Source organism: Aythya marila, assembly GCF_965140915.1.
Source record: "Aythya marila genome assembly, chromosome: Z".
NCBI classification, from domain to species: domain Eukaryota; kingdom Metazoa; phylum Chordata; class Aves; order Anseriformes; family Anatidae; genus Aythya; species Aythya marila.
Genome location: NC_139080.1, coordinates 50308446 through 50330711, shown reverse-complemented (window position 1 = coordinate 50330711; position 22266 = coordinate 50308446). Strand labels below are relative to the sequence as shown.

At 36.6% G+C, this 22266-nt stretch overlaps 1 protein-coding gene across 1 annotated transcript in view; it reads left to right on the top strand.

Moving 5' to 3' along the window:
* ADAMTS19 (ADAM metallopeptidase with thrombospondin type 1 motif 19) overlaps window positions 1-22266 on the top strand; it is a gene marked incomplete at its 5' end in the record, with an annotated part of 160394 nt that overhangs the window by 41911 nt on the left and 96217 nt on the right. The window contains 2 exons of the mRNA XM_082784065.1: window positions 678-835; window positions 13733-13776. Coding sequence (XP_082640191.1) covers window positions 678-835; window positions 13733-13776 — 202 coding nt within the window. The remainder of the gene's footprint in view (window positions 1-677; window positions 836-13732; window positions 13777-22266) is intronic.

Below are 22266 nucleotides of genomic sequence, written 5' to 3'. Positions count from 1 at the left end.
AATCATAGGAGAATTGATGTTCTTTGTCAGCCAATCACTAGACAAATGAAAGTTGCTATGGTATAGCACTGTTCTTTCATTGCACCTTTCAGACATCATCCCAAATCCTGTTCTTTCTTTCTGGATAAAGACAAGCTAGCTGATGTCACAGCTGATTGACATTTTTTTGGGAATGTGTGGTTTTATATCATATTTCAGGAAAATATCAACTTGATGTGTTTTCACTTCTACAAAGTATTAAGGGAATCCATTCATATTTCAGTTAGTTTATAAGAAAAAAGTAACCCATTAGCCATGTTTTAAATTAAAAAAAAAAAAAATCTGGTGAGTAAGAAAGTGTTTCTTTCTTCAGTGTCCTCACAGCAAGTGTAGAAGTCTCATGTGCAAATCTTCTTCATGTTCATCTTCACATCATTAATCTTTTCTTCTCTTTGTGTAGTGAAAAATCATCAGTTAAAGGGGACAAGATATTAGGTGACCAGATCTGCATCTCAGTGTTCATGTGCAACTTTAATGTGAAAGAATGGTTTTAAATTCAGAAGCAGAAACCATCTTTCTTCTACGTGTGCACTGTGCCATGAAAATAATACTTTTGCTATTCCAGTTAAAGAAAGTCCTTAATTGTATTTACAGAATCACAGTTTTAACAATATATATATGTATATATTTATTTCCAGGCAGATATGTATATTGGGCATCATGGAGAAAAAATGCTGGAAAGTTTTTGTAAATGGCAACATGAAGAGTTTGGCAAGAAGAATGATATACACTTAGAGATGTCAACAAGCTGGGGAGAAGACATGTCTTCAGTTGATGCAGCTATACTTATCACAAGGTAAAATACAGAATAAGCACTGAAAAATGGGGAGAGGCATAATAAGAATATTATGGATCAAGAATAGATCAAGTAAGTTGACAGATGATCAATACAGCAAGACTTTGGTATTGAATGACAAAGAATGCATCTTGAGGCTTCTTTCCAGAATTAAACAATTGACATTAATTGAATTTTTTTTTTAGAGTCTGAAATGTTAGAACAGAAGGAGGTACTAAAGGGGTGGTAAAGATCATTTAGAAAGCATTAGTTCCAGTTGGTAAATATCTGAATTTACAGATAGGTCATTCTCATATTTCTTTGTCTATAGGACAAATGCTTCTTTCCACCTGCATTCATTTAAGAGAGACAGCACACACAGGCATGCAGATACTTTCATTCAAAAGACAAAAGCGTATTTAGACCTTCTGGGACTAGATCAGCATGACATTAATCATATTACTGTATTGTACTTCCCCATAATGGATATAGAACCAGTATGTCTCACTGTGTGCTCAAGGTATATAGTGTACACAGTACATTCTTTTTAGTCACAGGGCTGTGAGCTCAGATCTGCAGTTCATTATAACTCTACCAGGCAGTTCACACATTCAGAAAGAAATATGCTTTCAACTTACCTGTTTCCTCCAAAGCAGTGGATTTAGGTTCTAAATCCAGGGGGATGCATCTTCATGTATCAGTATTAGCCTACATCAGTCTGATGTATCAGTACAGTCTACAGCAATTTTCCAAAGAGAAGGAGAGAATGATGTTCTAACTGGTATAGAGTTGGGCTTAGTCCCGTTTTTGCAGTGGAGGTTGGACTGGATGATCTTCAGATGGCCCTTCCAAATAAACATTAGAATACTGTTGTGCTATACCATGCTAACTGGTTACATGGTATCCTAAAATCCTATGCTATTTATTCAGGGCAATCTCACTGTGAGTTATATGCATTTAATAAAATTAAGCTACGTTCTAAGTACCCCAATATCTAAATTTCAATTTTATGAACCAAAAAAGAAAAAAAAATGCACACCTAAATTTCCCTGCTTTGGACAGCAAGTCACATGCTGCAAGCAGCGGATGCTGAAGTCCAGCTGTTTTCTGTGATAACTGTTTTATTGCCACTTTTGCTGTTTGATTGCTTACCTTTCTTTAAAAAAGCCCACACCCTTTTCTTGTTAATCTCCATCCACTATATATTGTGTTCTGTCTGCTTTATGGATTGTTATTTCTTTGAGGAGTCGGGTGAGTTTTTGTTACGCATTTGTGTATTAGCTAAGTGGTAGACCTTCACTCACATTCCTTTGAACTACTATGTAAAATACAAGAAATAAGAAAAGCAGATAATGGCATCTGTAACAAATTTTCATTAGCTTATCAGCAAACATCTTTGGGATGGCAGACTGGAAGGGAATTTATCAGTTTAAGACCCAGACTGATTTTAATAGCAGTGATGAGTTGGTGGGGAAAGTCTAGATGGAGAAGGAAAAGTGTGAGTAGTAGGAAAGTGCGAGCTTGCTACGGCATGAGGAATGGACAAGTACCCAACATGGCAGCAGGTTAATGAACAGTGCTAAAGGGGAGCAGAGGTTCTTGAATCTCAGTGTATGCTGTGATTGTTGAAAGGCAATTGATCAGTTGCATACTGTTTGATTGCTGTAAGCATGGGGTTGCTGAGTGACCTGTTACCTGTCTCCTTACTCTGATAAGTCGCAGTACTTGAATCTTCAACAGCAACTTAAAGAAGCATTAAATCCTTCAAGCCAACACCTCTGGCACTGCCAGGAGAGTAAAAATTATTATGCCATACATTGACAAAGTTGGCTGTTCTCCCACATCTGATCTTCCAGTCTGTTGTCTCAGCTTAATGGTCAAGTGCAGAACATTAGACACATTTTCAATCTGTCTAGGCTGAACTTCTTAGCTGTATGTCAACAGCAATGCATTATGAAATAAAGAATTTCACAAGTCTTTCGTCTCATTTTTCCATTTTTACCTTAATCAGCCTTCATGGGAAGAGATAGAAGAGTTCTGAATTGATGCAAATGAGGTGTTAGTTAAAGCAGTCAAGATGCCTGGAGATGTTTTTAGCAACCAGTGTGTTTGACCACAGACATTTTTTAAATTTCAGGCAGCATTTCTAAATATTAAAAAAGCTTCTGACTTTTGGAAAGTCTACTCATACTTTAAGACACACTTATCTGATGTACTTTTTAGTAACGATATTCTGATTTGCATTGCCTTAAACTTTTTCTCTGTCATTTTCTATGTTTTTTTTTTTGAGGTGGATTTCTGCTTAATGTTAAGGAAATTGAAGCAAAGAGCAGGGAAGTGATCGGTTGGAGGTCAGTTAGTAAGTCAGCACTGGAGTCAGGATTTAAAGATCTGTTCTGAAGTTTTTTTGTTTTGTTTTTTTTTTTTCAGTGGTATTATTCTCTGGGCTATACTGCCTCCCATCTCAGAGCTGCTTTAGCTGCTAATAAATCATACCAGTGCGGTTTGCTGACTGTGGGAATGTTTTGCTAATCCAGGCTCCCTCTGCACATCATCAGGTTTATGGTATAGCTAACCCCATGTGTGGCTACACTTGTGTGTTTTGTTAATTCACAGAGTCTTAATTCTGTTTTACAAACACATAACAGGCTCCTTTGTCATAACTTAAAAACAGCTATGGACAGCAGACCTGCTTTATTGAGAGAAATAATTTTGTTTAGAAAGATGAACACCAATATTACAAGTAAAAAATGTAAGGTTTTAATTATCTAACACATTCTTTGGCAGACTGCCTAAAATTTACCCGCACCTCCCTTTTGTCTAACATGACAATAGAACAGCAAGTGTTCTTGTAACCAAAAGAGTTAGAAATAAGGTACTATCACTATTCTGCAGAACTAATATTTAATGTTGACTATAAAGAGCATAATAGAGATTTTTATTAAACAGTCAAAGAACCATCATAACCCTTTAACGAACTAGGCACTATTCAAGAATTATTTTTGCATTTCTTTTGGAAAACTGAAAGCCAAACCAGTTTTTCCTAACAACTTTTAGTTTCTCTGCTGCCCAGGTAGGCTGCAATGATACCTGTGATTTCCTTTGGATTACATTATTCTGATGAAGTAATGTCAACTTTAAAATATGGCGTCATAAAATAAAAGGAAGACAGACAGGTAACATTTGAATAGTGTATTTAGAAAGTATAAGGGAGGCTTGATCTAAGGAGTATGTATGAATTAAGACAAATTATTTTAAGGACTCTTCTGGTAAAATAATCTCATTAACAGTTATAAATTAGCTCTATTACTTTAGAGATATACATGTACATACCAGAAACTATTTTTCTCTGTGGAAAAAAAAATAATCAGAAATTAGCATAGTTCAGTTGGAAGGGACTTAAATCATTGAGTCCAGTTACCTGAACACTTCAGGGCTAACTAAAAGTTAAAACATCTTATTAAGGGCATTATCCTGATGAACACCAGCAGGCAAGGGGCATCAACCACTTTTCCAGAAAGCCAGTTCCAGTGATTTACTATCCTCACAGAAATGACATTTTCCCTAATGTCCCGTTGGAAACTCCTGTGGCAAAGCAGTTCTCACATGTCCTGCCATGGGTTTCCAGGGAGCAGAGGCCAGCACCTCCCTCTGCCCTTCCCCTCCTCAGGGAGTTGCTGAGCCATGAGGTTGCCTCTTGTCCTCCTCTTCTCCAAACTGGACAACCCAAGTGTCCTCAGCCTCTCCTCACAGGACCTGCCTCCAGCCTTTTGGCCAGCTTTGTTACTCTCCCCTTTCAAGTGTCTCAACATCCTTTCTACATTGTGGAGCCCAGAACTGCACCAATGCTACACAGAGCAATCGAATCATCTCTTCAGACTGGCTGGCTATGCTGTGGTTAATGCACCCCAAAATGCAGTTTGCTGCCAAATGGTTGGCTGGCAGGGCACACTGCTGGCTCATGCTGAGCCTGCTGTCAACAGCACCGCCAGGTCCCTTTCTGCTGAGCTGCTCTCCCTCCAGCCACTCCTGTTCCAGCCTGTGCCTGTGTCTGTGTCTGGCATTACTCACACTGCCCCAGGTGCAGAACCTGGCAGAACCTTTGCGGAACTCCATGCTGCTGATGTTTGCCCAATGCTCCCATCTATCTAGATCCCTCCACAAGCCTCTTGTCCCTCCAGAGAGCCACATCAGTATTGTCAGCAAACTTGCTAGGGATGCCTTCAACTCCTGCATCCAGATCTCTGATAACAGTGTTGAACAGACCAGGCTCTAGAATTGAGCCCTGGGAGATACTGCTAGTGACTGGCCACCAGCCAGATGTAGTCCCATTCACTACTGCTCTTTGAGTGCTGCCATTCAGCCAGTTCACCCAGTGTAGCATGTCCCTTTACATCTCACATTTCTTCTCAAACAACAGGTCTAGTAGGGGCACCTTTTGTAGTTGCTTTTGTAAGTTAATGTGACCGAAAATTATATTCACCATGCTTTAGGAATTTCTCAGACTTGTTTCTTGCAGCATTATGATATCCCTGCGTGATATTGCAGTTTATGTCTTAGACGTTGAAATCTTCTTTCTCCTTCTCTCCTCACAGCTTTTGTTGCTGAACATGATGTCATATGGCATGGGATATCTCCTTGGTCAGTCTAGCTCATCTGCCCTGGCTATGTCTACTCTCCACCTCTTGCCCATGCCCAGCCTACTGGCATTTGGTGAGGCAGGGCTGGAGATAATCTTGAACAGCCTTGATGTTCTTCCAGCGCTGCTCAGCAATAGCCAAAACGTTGGTGAAACATCATCCAGACCTTTTCATATTTTTCATATTTGACGTACAAGTGCAAAGCACAACAGTACATAGGCTGCTGTGGGGAAAGCCAACTCCATTCCAGCCAGACCCAGTACAACATCATCCATTTATTCATATTTGTCTACAGTATCTGTAGTCTCTGCAGTCTGAATGATCTATAATTGAAAAAGTGCTTGAGGCATTTTCACTGTAAGATTCATTCTATAGAAGTTGCAAATGGCATAAGCAGGACTTAGATTTACTAAGTATTGTTGCATTTTCAATTATTTGCAGACTACAGAAATCTTCCTAAACCTAGAACAAGATTTTTTTAAGCATTGTTGATAGTTACAACACACAGAGGAAGAACAGTTCCTTCGTATATATGTGTAATACTGAAAACTTACATGACAAGGTCATCCCAGAAGGTTGCAGGGTCTGGCAGTCAAAAACTGTTGAAATGTAAAGGGATAGAGATTTGTTATTAAGTTTCACTACAGTAAAATACAACTCTGTAAAACTGAGTTCTTGCAAGTGCACAGTGAGAAAGAAAATAATTTTATCTTCATAGTTCTTTTTTCCATCACTAATTTAATTACTGCAAGCTCTCCTGGTTTCTTTGCAAACTTTTACAGTGTCTACTATTTTCTTTTGACATCCACAACAAGGGAGTTCATGAGAACCACAAATATCCGTACTATTATTTATTTTTAATAGGATTGAGGGTGCAGGCAGAAACATGTAAACATGAAAAGAGTGCATCTTAGAATCAAAACTTTTTTTTTTTTTTTAATAAAAGAAAACAAAAGAGCTCTCCTGTATTTATCACATTGATTTTAAAACTTAGAAATTGTTGTTTTCCATATTCTTAAAATCTACCTATTTTTCTAATTTTAAGTTATATATGTAACTTATATAAAATATAAATATATGTTATATGGGATATATATATTTATATCTATATTTTTTTTTATAACTTCAAGATTTTTGAGTCTGTAAAGTTGATGAAGCCTGTAATATTACATGGGAGAAAAATCTGCATAAATTTATCTGTTTCTGTCAACATGTTCTTTAGGGCTGTAGTATCCATGCAGTGTATGTTCCATTCAATAATGTCTTTCATCCTTACGTACCCTTGTGTTATGTACCCTTGCATGAAGCTAAACTCAATTTTAAAACTATGATTATTTAGTGTAAGTTCCTAGGATTAAATTCAGTCAGTTATTTTTACATTTGATTTTTGTAGTGAGCAAGAAAACTAGGCAGTCTTGAAACAAAGATATAAAATAAAGGAACATTAGCTGTGTTATGAAATAGACCATTGCCTTACTTACTTTTAGAATGAACAATTGCATCTTATTTCTCGTCTGTGTCACTTCAGCTTTCAAACAGGGATCTCTTTCTACCATTTGTAGCTAAAGAGCTGTTTGAAAGCTCCTCCCTATATAAATACTTGTAGGCTGTGATCAAGTCACAACTCATCTTTCTGTTAGATTAACTAAGAGAGTTTTTAAAGCTTGTTTCCCAGACATGTAATCATTCTCTTAGCTCTTTCCAGACCTTTTCATATTTTTCAAATTGTAAGCACCAAAATTTGACATGGCACTGTGAACAGGATACTGTTCACTCTCTTGAAGAAAACTCTTACTGCCTGTTTTCAAATGTTATCCTTCTCATGTTGTCCTTCTCCTTCTCATGTTGTCCTTTTGTTTTTACCCTACCTATTCAAGTTTTGGGATCCAGTTTTGGCTACATTACACAGAATCACAAAATGGTTGAGGCTGTAAGGGACCTCCAGAGATGATCTAGTCCAACCCCCCTGCTCAAGCAGTATCACCTAGAACGTGTTACACAGGATCACATCCAGGCAGATTTTGAATATCTCCAAAGAAGGAGACTTGACAAACTCTTTGGGCAGCCTGTTCCAGTGCTCTGTCACCCAAACTGTAAAGAAGTTCTTCCTCATATGGTGACGAAACTTCCCGTGGTTCAATTTGTATCTGTTAAAAAGTTACATGCATTAAAAAGTTATTCAAATGACTGAAATATTAAAATTGATTTGTCTTCATTCCTCTTTGTATTCTACCAGATCTCATTTAATTTTCAAACTTTACCAGCAGTGCTCTCTTATTTTGTTCCAAATAATTGTTTAACAGTAATGCTGGGCCTAGATGCCATTGGACTTCATTGTCCTTGGCCTCTTCACTTTTCTATATCTGTTTTGAGATGTTAGCTACACATTCAATTCATTTAAAACTTCACTTACCACACTTCTGACATTTTCTTAAATTTGGCTGAAACATAAGCTTTAGAAGGCCTATTTGTATTATCATATTTAATGTCAGTTCAACTTTACAGAGCATAAATGATCTGTTAACTATTTAAATATTTAAATTTAGTGTTTTCTGATTTTATAAAATATACTGTCCAGTGCATACCATTGCAGTTGAGGTTTTCCCTCAAAACTGAACAGTTCCTGAAAAAGCATGTACAATAAGTTGTCCATTTGCTAAAATTCCCAACTGAATAATATGTGTGTAAATTATCTTGTGGTTCATTAACTCCTAAATTGATTTTCATTTATTGTTTTATTTACCTTTTTACTTTTTTTTCTTTTAAGGAAGTGTGTTAATTGCTTATTATGTACCTAATTTATATGTGGAAATTATTTCAAAATTTTCCATTGCATGAAAAGACAAGAACATCTTTAGTGTTGTCATTATTCACTTAGTACTATTTAAACAAAAGCATTTTTAATGTGATGAGAATGTATTTTGCCATGTGTGCAATTAATTACAACAGTTCTTTATAAAACGTAATGTTTTAAGATAACTTGTCTCTTGGGCAATAATCCGCAAATGTCTTATATCTTAATTTTTTTTTATGTCCTACTAACTACATCAATGGTGGCAGCAGGAGATAGACTGCACTTCCAAACCTAGCAGAGCATTTTTCAACATTATGAACATTAGAGGAGTTAGGAAATTGAAAGTAGGGCGAAAGCCACAATGAAGATTTAGTAGACTGCTAAAATCTATTATCTATCTTCTGTTTCTTCCTTTGTCTAACCTAATATATTGAAGGAAACCAGTTTGGTAAACCAGTTTGGACAAGTAAGTCCAACTAGTATGCCTAAAATAAGTATTAACTTTATCTAAAATGACAGATTGGTGCAAACAGTTCATAAAAATTGTCTGGTTTCTTTATTTTTTCTCTGCTGCTTTCTGTCCTTCTTTCTTCATGTCTTCTGTTGTTTTTCCCATCCACACATCAAGATTTATTTTTAAAAAACAGCATAATGAGATACTTTATATTTGGAAAGTGGATAATTAGGCCTTCTCTGAAGACCTTACTAAATTCTGTAAGTAGTTAAGAATGCACTAACTAAATGTAATTTCTTGAAATAATGTTTTAGTAGATAACCATTCTTGCTTAGAATTTTTTCTAGTATTAGCCAATTTCATCAAACTTGAGTTTGATCACCAATCATAAATCTCAAGTAAACCCCTCTTCACTCTCACTTGAATAAAGACCTGTTTTCCCTTCCATGTGCACACAAAGTATCCATTCAGAATAATGGAAGTTGTATGCTAGATACTTACTAGGAGTGGATTTCAGTGTGCTTTAACCAATTTTTTGCTTTCACTGTTAGACTTAGGGACTTGTGCTCCAAAACCTTATGTATGAATTAATGATAATGCTATTATCTTAGCCCTAGTTTGCTAAGAGAAGGAAGGAAAAGAACAAACAAATAATCTCAATGGTTTATACACGTATAAAAGTATATACATATATATGTATGTATATATATATACACATGTGTAGGCTAAATGTATACATACTGGAAGGTAGTTGATGGAATGTGATGGAATATATAAATTACCTTTTAGGAATTAGAGAACAATTTCTGTAAGAGTCATTTGTAGGTATAGCTAGAGCCCTAAATCTTTGCTAAGGAGCCTAGTCTTAAGTGAGTGTAATACATTCGAGTACTTGGAAATAAAAGGAGGTATTGCATTCTTTCAGTGTAAAAAAGGAACTAAGAAGCATTTATTGTACTTCCCTCTTGCCAAATCATAGCAGAACTGTTTCCCCCAAGTCCCATAATGAGACTCTGGATGCATAGCTTAACCGTAGTCAGCCAAGATGGAAAAACAAAACAAAAACAGCTCAGTAAGTTACTGAGAACAAAGCTATTACATAAGCAAAAACCTCTTGAACATTGGCAATAATCTTCTGTTAAATTTGAAGGTATGCTCTTTTTTTTTTTTTTTTTTTTAATCTTCTTACTACATCAGTTAATATTTATGGTAGTTGTATGGCTATGTGTAGAAGACCATGTATGTCCTAGATTGTCTTTATACATGTTCTCTTGCTTAACAGCAAGTACCATATTTCTAATCATTCTGTCATGTTGCTTAACAATACAATAAGTCCCTTGTGTCACATAGCACAGAACAAAGAATTGTGTTACAACCCAGTGCATTAATGCAATTTGTTGCAGGTTTGAAAAACTAAAGAACTTCCTTCTGTATCTGATTATAGTTTCTTGTTCACCACTTTTGGCTGTATTTCCAAAGCTCATCTAAATGGATTCCCAGAGTTACTTTATCACTTTAGTCAGAAGATTTGTTTCTAGCAGTGTTGTTTTGCTTTACTATTCAGTAATTATCTGGCAATAGTGACTGGAGAATCAAAACCTATAACCCTATGTCTGTGGCTGTGTGGCCTTTAACAAGTGTCAGAAATCTGCCAGCCTCTTGAGATTGCTTTTCAGCCTAAATCACTATGTGGGAATAGTCTGTGGGAAACAAACAAACAAAAAGCTCTTTGAATAGTTGCATTTGTAAAAATGATAAGAATCACTAGTCTACTCTCTCATCTCAAGAACCAAACAATTCCTAGCAAACAATGCTAACAAACATTTAGTTACTAGAAAATAAATACACATTTCTGAATGTGTCAGACATTTCTGAAAGAGAACTATCTTTCATTGTTAAATCTTGTTCTATAAAAAGTAGAATTTGGGGTTGAGTCTAATCCATATTAATGTGATTATTTAACTGACTTCCAACTTACTTTTTTCTTTTAGAGCCTTTAACAGCTGTATTTATTAAAAGATGTAATATATCTACTTAACAATGTGTTACCTGACTATACTATAGTCAGTATATATGCATGAAATGCGTACTTGGAGCTTTCTAGGTATAAAAAAGCAAATATGATTATTCATGCAAAACTATTTAATAATTTAAGCATTACTGGAAACAGAAAATTTCTATATTGGTTACTTCTTTCCAGTGTATCAGTTAGCTTCCACTGATAAATACAGCCACTAATAATAAATACATAGATATGTGTCCGTAAGTGCATATGTGTGTTTATATATATATTTATGTCTGTCTATATGTACATCTGTACCTTTGTAGCTTCATAGATGTAGCTTCAATATGAAATGAGGTATCTCTGGCCCATATTGCCTATGTAAAAATTGAGACCATTACTCTGTGGTACAGCATAAGGACAGAATGTTCTTTATTTGAGTACATGTCAATAAAATTCAGGTAAGTAGGCAATATTTTTCTTAGATGACATATGTGTTGTGCTTTTTTTTTTTTCCTAATGCATACCCCATTCTAACGCATAATGCATGAGGTATGCATTCTAATGCATACCTCAAATTCTATTAAAAAGAAATTCTGCCTTTGCTTTTTTGATAATTTTGTTATCTGTCTCTGAGAATGTGTAAAATAGGTGTGAAAATGATTTCCAGGCAGACGTTGTTTAAAACAGGGGTAAGGTATTGTGGTGGTTTTATCTTGCTAGGCAGCTGAACTTCACCACAACCGTTCTCTCCCTGCCACTCCTCAAAAAAGGAGGTGATGAAGGAAAGGAAAGCCTTACCTCATGGATTCAGATAAGGATAATTTAATCAAAAAAAAAATAACTATTAAGGTAGAATTATTATTAATTTAAAAATTATCTAAATGGAAAAGTGAAAGGGGGTAAAGGGAGAAAAAAAGAAAAAAAATAAAATAAAACCAAGCAAATGCCATATGGAAGTGCAGAGGAAAGAAATTACTCTCTACCTCCCACCAACAAGCGATGCTTGACTACATCCTCGAAGCAGGGCCTCAACACACTATGGTGGTTTTACTCAGGTGGACAGATGAGTTCACCACAGTCACTCTCTCACTCGGCCTCCTCAAAGAGGAAGAGTGAGAAAATACAATGCAAAGAGTTTGAGGGTTGAGATAAGAATGAGGAGATCGCACAGTAACTATTGTGATGGGCAAGACAGACTCAGAGTAGGAAGATAGTAAGATTTATTGCCTATTATTAACAAGCTAGAGAAGTGAAAAACAAAGGAAAGAAACCAAAAAACGCCTTCCCCCCATCCACCCTCTTCCACGTCTTCCCCTTGAGTGGCACAGGGGAATGGAGGAATGGGGGTTAGGGTCAGTCCATAGCACTTTGTGTCCTCTGCTCCTTCATGGTCACTCTCATCCCCTGTGCTGTGGGGTCCCTCCCACGGGACGCAGTCCTTGCCAAACTGATCTTGCAGATATGGGTTAATACCACAGGGTCCATCCATCAGGAACAAACTGCTCCAATCTGGGTCTCCCATGGGCAGCAGCTCCTGCCAGGTCACCTGCTCCTGCGTGGTCTCCTCTCCATGGGCTACAGCCCCGGCCCGGAATCTGCACTGGCGGGAGTCCTCCACAGGCTGCAGCCTCCATCAGTGCAGGTCCACCTGCTCCACAGTGGTCTCCTCCACAGGCTGCGGCGTGGAACCCTGCTCTACCGTGGTTCTCCATGGTCTGCAGGGGGACAGCCTGCTTCACCATGGTCCTTATCACAGGCTGCAGGGGACTTCTGCTCCGGCGCCTGGAGCACCTCTCCCCCTTTTTCTTCACTGACCTTGGTGGCTGCAGGGCTGTTTCTCACTCCTCTCTCACACAGCTGCTGGGTGGCAGCAGGTTTTTTTGTTTTCCCTTTCTTAAAAATGCTGCCACAGAGGCACAAACAACATTGCTTATTGGCTCAGCTCTGGTCAGCAGTGGGGCCATTATCTAATATGGGGCAGCTTCTAGATTCTTCTCAAAGAAGCCACCCCTAGGGCCCCATGCAACCAAAACCTTGCCATGTAAACCCACTACACATGCGTAGCCATTGTTTGGAAGGACAGGCGTTTTAAGAACAAGAGCTTCCCTTTCCTTCCTTCTTCCACTGTTTATTGCTTAGGCTGACGTCATATGGTATGGAATATCCCTTTGGTTGGTTTAGGTCAGCTGCCCTGGTGATATTCCTTCCTCACCTATTGCCTCACCTATTGCCTGCTGGCTCTGGAGGGGTTAGAGGGAGTCCTGATGTTGTGCTAGTATTGCTCAGCAATAGACAGAACACTGTTGTGTTACCAGTGCAGTTGTAGCTACAAGAGTAGAGCACAGCACTGTATGGGCTGCTGCAGTGAAATTTAAATCCATCCCAGTCAGACCCAGTACAAGTATTTACTCCACTTAATGCAATTAAGTGCTCTCATTTTTAGAACTGTGGCTAGACTGAGAGTTGTGTTGGTGATATTCATTTCCCAATGAGTTAACTTGAAATCGAGCACTGTTAGAATGGATGCCCCACCAGAAATACTTGTCCAACATGCACTTACACCATGTTTTCTTTTAGTCATGTTAACCATTGACTTTGGAGCACAATTTTACTCTATTTTTTGATCTAAATCCTGGATTACAGTGCTTCTTTTGGATCTGGCGTTAAGTATCACAGGTATTTTTATTTCAAATGAAAGATAACTTCTGCAAATTTCTGAAGACTAACTTTAGACTTGTTACATTTCAAAAAGTTGAAATGGTTAAGAAAAGGCAAAATTATGTAAAATGCAATATAAATGTATGATACATTATTTTGTCACCTGACTACTCTTAAATCTCTTCTGAGAATATTTGAAGTTTTGAGTATTCGTGGCCTTTGCTTCCCCATACTCTTTGTTGAGATAATGATGTTATGTATTTATTCTTTGAGCCACATAAGGTATTTGTAAATAGGTCACACAATCATTGTGAGTCTGACAGTTTGGCTTGCTTAACATTTTTCTTTTTTCCACCCCCAATTCTAGGAAGGATTTCTGCGTGCATAAAGACGAACCATGTGATACTGTTGGTAAGTAAATAAACGTAAGAGGCTGTGTGTATAGACCACTTCGTAAAGTGAGTGTTACATAAATAGATATGTAAAGCTGCAATATGACAGCAGCATCTGCAATGGGTAGCTGTAACTAGCTAAAATACAGATGTCTAAAGTACCAATAATACTTTGTTAGATATATACAGGTATCTAGATAGTTAGATATACAGTACTTTGTTGTACATCCATTTAACTAAATAGAGCGTTAAAAAGTATTATATTTCTATCTCATTTCTTTAATATACTCTTTATTTATTTAAAAAAAAATCATTGACAGTTTAATAACAAATTGTTTTAGTATTCTTAATTAAGAATAGCAAGTTAAAGCATGTATATGATTATTTCTTTACTACTGTGGATTTATGTTTGATAAGAATATGTCATTTTTTTTTTACTGTAAGAATATAATGTAATAGAGTAATACAGTGTTTATGAAGCATATAACTGTTCAGAAACTTACAGGATATTTACTGTTGTGCAAGTCATCTTCTGGTACCTACAATTAAAGTAAGTGCTGGCTATGTTGAGGTTTTCTGTCAAAATTCATTCCCCCTCACACTGTTTTGGGGTTCTTCAGTAAGAAGAAGAACCTCTTCCTGATGTCTAGCATATACCTCCCCTGCCTCGGCTTGACACCATTCCCGAGGGTCCTGTCACTGGTGTCTAAAGAGAATAGATTGGCGCCTTCCCCTCCACTCTCCCTCATGAGGAAGCTGTAGACCGTGATAAGATCTCTCCTTAGCCTCCACTTTTCCAGGCTGAACAGGCCAAGTGACCTCACACGTCTTCCCTTCTAGGCCCTTCACCACCTTTGTAGCCCTTCTCTGGACACTCTCCAAATGTTTTACACCCTTTTTGTGCTGTGGTGCCCAGAACTGCACACAGTACTTGAGGTGAGGTTGCACCAACACAGAGTAGAGCGGGACAATCACTTCCCTTGACTGACTAGTGATGCCGTGCTTGATGCACCCCAGGATATGGTTGGTCCTCCTGGCTGTCCGGGCACACTGCTGGCACATATTCAGCCAGCTGTCAGCCACAACCCCCAGATCCCTCTCTGCAGGGCTGCTCTCCAGCATCTTGTCACCCAGTCTGTACATATGGCCAGGGTTGCCCCGTCCCATGTAAAACTGTTAAGAGTACATGTAGACTGTGGTTTCAGTTTGACATATTTTTCTTTTGCTTTCACTAACTTCTAAAAAACTCAGACATTGAGTTTTAGTCCTAGATTAGATCACCAGTAGAAGTTAATTGAAAGGTAAGCAAGAGCTCTTTGATCTATAGATCTTCATATAACATCTTTTTAGGCCAAAGGAGATATCAAATTCCAGGGATGTTTAACATGCTGTAAATTACGGAATTTATCAAAGGGCGTAGACAAAAAATGCTAATGTCGTATCAACCATACAATTCCTAGTTTTCCAGAGCTTGCCAGTGAAAGAAAGAAAGAGAGAAAGAAAATAAACAAAAGCATATACCAAAATACAAACTCCTGTCTACCATAAAAAGAATAGTAAGGCAATTCTGTTGGAATGGTAGCATAACTGTGAACATACATGAGACACTCACGGTATTCCTTGTAGCACATAACTCAATCCAGAAGTGAAATTCAGGAGAAAGGAACATTACAGGACAGATGTCATTATTGGAAAGGGTTGTTGTAGTTATTCCCAGTGATGGGTACTAAACAAAAAAATACTGGATTTATTGTTTATTCAGTAAATGCCAACACACATTTTTCAGTGTGGATATGAGTATCCACTTAAGCCAGACAGAGTGAGTGCCAATATTCTGTTATATAGACCAGTTTATAATGCATTTAGGTGGCAAATACATTTGTCTGTGCTTTCTGTCTCACTGTACTTGAAGTTCAGAGCTTCAGAACTCTTCAGTTAATACTTTTTCATTGTTTCTTAGAATGACAGTGAGTTAATGTTTTATAGTTAACATTAACCAAGAACTCACTTGAGAAGAAAAAAAAATATCAAAAATATGTCAAAAACTTGAAACATATAATATTATTCTTTAGTTCAGAATTTTATTCAATTTCCCCAAATATATTGAAGTTTCAAAAGTAGAGTATTTTTTATTTTACAATTTTTCAGAGTTTTATTAAGTATTGTGCTATTGCTAGAAGTGTTAGGAAAACTGTACTGTGGCCAGGGGAGTTTGGGGGCTAGCTTACACTGTAAATCCAGAACTACTCCAATTTCCTCCTTCCTTGACTAACGTCCTATTTCTATAAAAAAAAAAAAAAAAAAAAAAAAAAAAAAAAAAAAAAAAAAAAAGCTAGATTCTCATGTCGTACATTATCAGTCAACACAGGACCACTGATTTCAGACAAGCTATTCTAAGTTCATCATTGTCAATTGTCATAGCTTCTGTGAAATTCCTTCTGGGTGGAGAATCACAAGGCAATTGCTTTGGCATCAAAATGGACTAGACCAAAATGTTTTTGAGCTTCCCATGGTTCTTTGGCTGCAGCACTTTTTTTGTTGTTGTTGTTGTTGTTGTTGTTGTTCTGTTCGCATATGCACTCCCTATTTCCAATGCTTCCACAGAAAGGAGATCCTGTTATTCCACCACTGATTCTCACAGCTCTCCATAACTTAAAGAGAGGTTTCAGATCCTACTTTACTGTTCAGTCTTTAGGAACTAGGACTAAAATGAACATTAATTTTATTAATTTATTAATTTATTAATTTATTTGGGTGGGGGGGGGAAGACAGGGGGTAGTGCAAGGGGATGATGGGACGCATATGAAGATATTTTTATACAAATTAAATTTAAATTAGCTAATGGGAAAAATAGTTTAGACCTGAAACTGGCGAAGATTCTCTGTCTCCAAAAGACAGCTTGTTTAGGGGATCATTGTCCTCCAAATAGGCTGTTAATCAGAGGTAGCTATCTTTTAAATTTGATTTGGAGTCTTCTAATTTCCTTACTCTTTCAAATTTTTAAATTTCTTTTACTGTAGACAGGTAAAATTCTGAGTTTAGATGTCTCAATTATTTTTATGTTTTTCAGAAATTCATTAAGTTGTCAGCTTTCAATAAATTAAGAATCGTCAAGAATCAGCACAAAGTGTAAACTGGGGGCTAGTACATGCTGTATTGTTCTTGTGTATGCATCTTCTGGTATTATCACATTTAACTAATTGAAATGAGCAATGATTCAGAAGGCAGTTTGTTAGCGGATCACTGCAAACATCTCAGTACCAGCAGATGGAAATCAACATATAATTTCTCACTCCCTTCAAGGATTAGGCCAACAAATAAATACAGGAGGACTATTTGTTGAAGCAAGTGCACGCACATTTGATTTTCTCTTCTTTTAGCTACCTTTCTACTCCAGCAGTTAAGATTTTGAGTCTCTTAGACATCGTTTGTATTATATTTGTTGTTTGCTGTTAGCTAATGTCCTGTGTAGAAACAGTGAGCTAGATATAACAGTGAAATGTTGCAGGCAAGGACAGATTGTAAAATGATGCTTGTCTTCTTTTGTCATCAACTTGGAGTTCTGTTAAGTGCAAAATGATTAAAATGGTTAACTGCAAAAATGAGTGTTTCTAAACAAGTCTGTCTTCTTCCTGGGCTTGCACAGGAGGCTGCTCACTGCCTTGGTTTAGCATCCTGCTGCCTCCTTTTCCAGTCCTTCCTTGTGCCAGCAGAATGAATCAGCACGTTAGCACAATCGCACAATTGTGTTCCATTGAAATTGTGTTAGTGTACGTAACTAGCTGAAAAGTTTTGTTTGGAGCTTCCATGCAGCTCTGCATTTGCATCGAAGCTGTAGATTTAGATTGGTGGATAGGGTCTAGTGAGGTGCATAAGAGCTTGCTCATGCCTTGGAAGTGTTCAGGGGTGGGTAACACTGTTCTCTCAACAGTGTCATCATGAAGTGGTTTTCAAAAGTCCAGGAATGAGTGTAATTGCTATAGCTGGCAATACTTACAGGTTAAATGACCTGTACAAAGTAATGAGTTACCTGTTGAGAGAATCAGAACCCAGCATAGCCTTCATGTTCATTGCATTGTCTGTATTTCTAGTGTCTATGATGCAGCTTTTAAGAAAGTACCAAACATTGATATACAACCATATCACTCCAAGTTGTAATGCTCAAAGTAAACTTATCCTGAAAGAATGTGGAGAACTTGAAAATACATTGTAGACAAAAATTCTTCAATTCTATTATTTGCTTTACTATTTACTATATTCTTCTATTCTATCATTTATTATTTATCCTTCTATTTACTATTTACTATAAATTCTATTCCACTACTTGCTCTACTATTTACTCTTACTAAAGCCATTGCTTTAGTAGTATTATCCTATAGTGAATATTAATTGATGGTTTGGCCCTTTTTTTTTCCTAAGTCTTTGTTGAAGATATACCCTTCCAGCTATCAGACACTAAGCACCTGAATCCTAATATTTTTCCCAGGCAGTATGCTATCTGATTTTTCAGGTAATGTCTTCTTTTATCCCTTGTCAAAAGTCCACAGGTGTACTGCACATGTACTGTGTAAAATGTTGTGACCATAGTTAATGTTTTGAAAGATTTGTGATAACTAGTAAAATTTTCTAGTAACACTGATTGCAACAAAATGGAAAACAACAACAACAAAAAAGGTATTTCCAGATTTAGTTAGCCTAAGCCTGTAGTAAACCACTACACACAGTTAAAAAAAAAAAAGTCTCAGTGAAGGGAAGGTCAGCAATTTTCTCAGCATGTATAAGTTGAGTTCCATTTTACTTAATATGTCAGAAATACGAATCATTTTAGAGACAGCTTTTGCTTTAAGTAGAGTGACATCAGTTGATTGTTCCAATATTCTTAATGCAACAGGGTAAGGCTTTTTTTTTTTTTTTTTTTTTTAAATACATCTCCAGTTGACACACCTGTATAGTTTTGAACAAGCTTCCTTTAAAATTGATACCATTTGCTTATAATCTTCGTCCTTTTTGAAATTCCCAAGTAATAGGATGTCTCAGGAATAGTAAATGGAACTTTTCTGATGCTTTACGAAAGATAGGGTTTACAGCATTTCTTTGATCTCAGAGGAGAGTAAGTGCAATGTTCTGATAGGCTGTGGTTTTCAGAGGAGAAGGTAGTTAAGTACTGTTTAGAGACTTTTTAATTTTTTTTTGTATTTTATGATATCATAAAAGAGCAGGGTTTGTGAAAAAAAAGAAAAAAGAAAAGAAAAAAGAAAAGAAAAGAAAAGAAAAGAAAAGAAAAGAAAAGAAAAGAAAAGAAAAGAAAAGAAAAGAAAAGAAAAGAAAAGAAAAGAAAAGAAAAGAAAAAAGAAAAAAGCTTTATTTTAAAAAACTGATTGCATACCAGTTGATCCTCTATTTTCAGATATCATTTTTCAGTTAAAACATCAGCTATAAGAATATTGTTTCCCCAAAATGTATTTCAATCTTAAAATTTTACTAGAAAGGAATTTATAATAAAATGCTGGTATTGCAATCTCTAAACAGAACTCCCTTAAAACTTTTTTCAGATTGTTTGAGGGGAATAGTACAACTATACTGTATTATAAATTTCTAACTTTGGTAACATCTAGTGTTGCAGAGATAAAAACAATAGCAGAAAATTTAGGCGCCATCGGGTCTCCATTCTGTCATAAAGGTTCTAAATAAGAAGGATACAAATAATGACTGGTAAGGAATCAGACAAACATGTACACAATAAAGACTACAAAACAAAATGAAGTGAAAGAATATGTCTTCCATCCAACTTAGCAAAATGCCAAAGATAGATTTATTTACTTTCTTTTTGTAATGTGAAAGCTGTAGATCTTTAATACAAAGTATTTGGGCTTTTTCTCCAGTATTTGTCCCCACAGACCAACACTTAGTCCAGCCCTACACATACAGATACAACAGAAATAGGGAATTAGGGGGGCTATCATTGTCCGATGGAGGCTAATGCTGAATAAATTGAAGTTGGCTGCTGAGGACCCATTACCACCAAAAAAGCAGCCAGAGAAGCATCACAGAATATGGGCAGCAGCACTGTGAAAGTAAATTTTAAGAGTGTTTCCCTGTGCTTCCTCACTCTTATCCATCTGTTGTCTCTTGTTTTAGCCAAAAAAATCAGTTTGTGTAACCAAACTCGGTTTGTGTAACCATAGCTACCTTTAATCTAATTAGCTGGGGAAGTGGTAGCAGTTTGCTGAGAAGCAAGAGTTCTCTCATGCTGAGCCATACATATTCCACTGTGGATGGATTACTGTGGGTACTCAATGTTGCTCATTTAAAGCTAATTCAAGTCTCTGCATTCTGCAGAACAGGAACCCTTACCACTTGACCTGTTCAGGCAGAGACAATCTTTTTGTCTCTGACACCTTGTATAGTTGGGTCTATGACCTGTGTTTGGGATTAGTAGACTCTGTAGTCTTCTGGAGGAAGAGAAAAGGAAAGGACGGAACAGATGCTACCACCTTGTTTTCAGTGACTGTATTTGGTTTACCTGGGATAAAGAAACAACAGAATGTCTGTTCCCCCTCTTCTATATTCTCCCCATGGTCAGAACTGGATCCTGTAGCCTGTGTCTGGTTTTCTAGAAGATGCTAATAATAGTTTGTTTTCACTAGAAAGGTGGCTTTTTTTTTCTTTTCCTTTTTCTTAGACTTAATCATGTAATCATCATCAAAAAACAAGCAAACAAAAATAAATCATCATAATCAAGAAAGGTACTATTTAAGGCAACTGCAGATCTACACAAGTCAGTTCAGTTGCTTAAACCTGCAGGTGGCAAGGGAAATCTCTGGTTCATCAATGCCAAACAATAATCTGTAAGCCTTGAGGCCTATTGTTTACAGTATACTTAACTTTGATGTGCATTTTTGGGTTTCTCCGCAAGACTGATAAAGGTAACAGAGTAGCCAGGAGCAGAATAGAATCTCCAAAGGACAAAGTGTACATCCTATGTATAGGTCCTGCCCCAAAAATAGTAGTGAGATGGCGGGAGGATCCTGTCTATCTTGCACAGAGAATGGAGAAATGAAATCAGCTGGAGGTTCAAAAGATAAGCTTGGAAGATGTGTGTATTCTTATGTTATTGCAAAAAGAGGAGTTCTTTAAAGTTTTTGTCCTGTGTGTTGACTGGTTTACTCTAAAATACAATAGCTGTCCTGAGTAGACAATCCTCTTATCATATCCTATATAAATGAAACATAATTTTTGTCAGTAGGATTGTTGGCATTCAGAGAATGCACCATCTAATCTACAAGAAACTTCCAATGGCAATTTCATCTATGTAAGGCCATTGATACAACCTTTACAATACATACTATTTTGCATTCTTACAACATTCTTCTTTACAGCAAGATCATAAGTTCACTGACCTGCATATAAAGCAACATTTCATATAGTGAGAGCAGGAAAAACAAGTACTTTTGCGGAGAAGCTAGTTATAGAAATGACCTCACTTAATCTCACCTTATGATCTTTTGTTTCTATCACTCAGATATGTGCCCAGTAGCTGACTGAGTAACTACACTGTTTAGATGCGGCTTTTGAACGATGCTTTTTCCTATGACACTTCTACAATATTGTATTTAGTATAATTTGAACTATGTAGAAATACAGAACTGCAAAAGTTTCCTAAAATGAGATTCCTATATGGTAATACAGTATGTTTGGTTTACAAATGTCTTTAATATGCAAGAGTTTTTTTAAAAGATCAGAGAAACTTTGAATTCTGCTGTCTTCAGAATAAAACTCTGTTTTGGTGAGAGACATGTATCTTAAAGTACAACAAAGCAGAAGCAAATTAGATGGTAATTCCAAATAAATGTGCTGGGGGGAAACAAGTACAGTTCCTCCTACCCTTTCTGCAGATTTGTCTGCCTTGTGTGTCAAAAAACATCAAATGAATTATTGCATTCTCTGCACAGTTTTTTGGAAGATCAGAAGAAACTAGGACAATACATTTGCTATGTCATCAAATCCATACTTTCACTATTGCAAACAACAATTTTATTCCTCTAATAATATAATTATAATAAAAGTCTTAACATTAATTACATTTCTTGCTTCCATCAAAGTTCAAAGATGCAATTCTTCCTTATGATGCATTTTGTTTTACTGAGTTGGCATCACTGAGTGAGTGAGGTGAGACCTAGGTTTTCACACCAAGACAGCTGAATCTGTTTTCAAACTGTGTTGTAACTCAGACACAAAATAACGCAGTTACAACACATTAGACTGTTTTATTTTCCAGTGTTTTATTCTAAGTGTTTAAAGCTTAATTAATCTGAACAGTAGTAGAGTAACACAGAATAAATCTCTCTGAATGGACTCTTGATGGCAATTTCATAATCACAAAGCTTACTTTTAATTACTAACCACTGAGAATTCTTTAAAAACAAGTCTTTTCTTCCTTAAACAATTGATCAAGGACTAACCGCTTCAGGCAATTCCTTCTTCCTTATTGTATTTTATTTTAATTTGA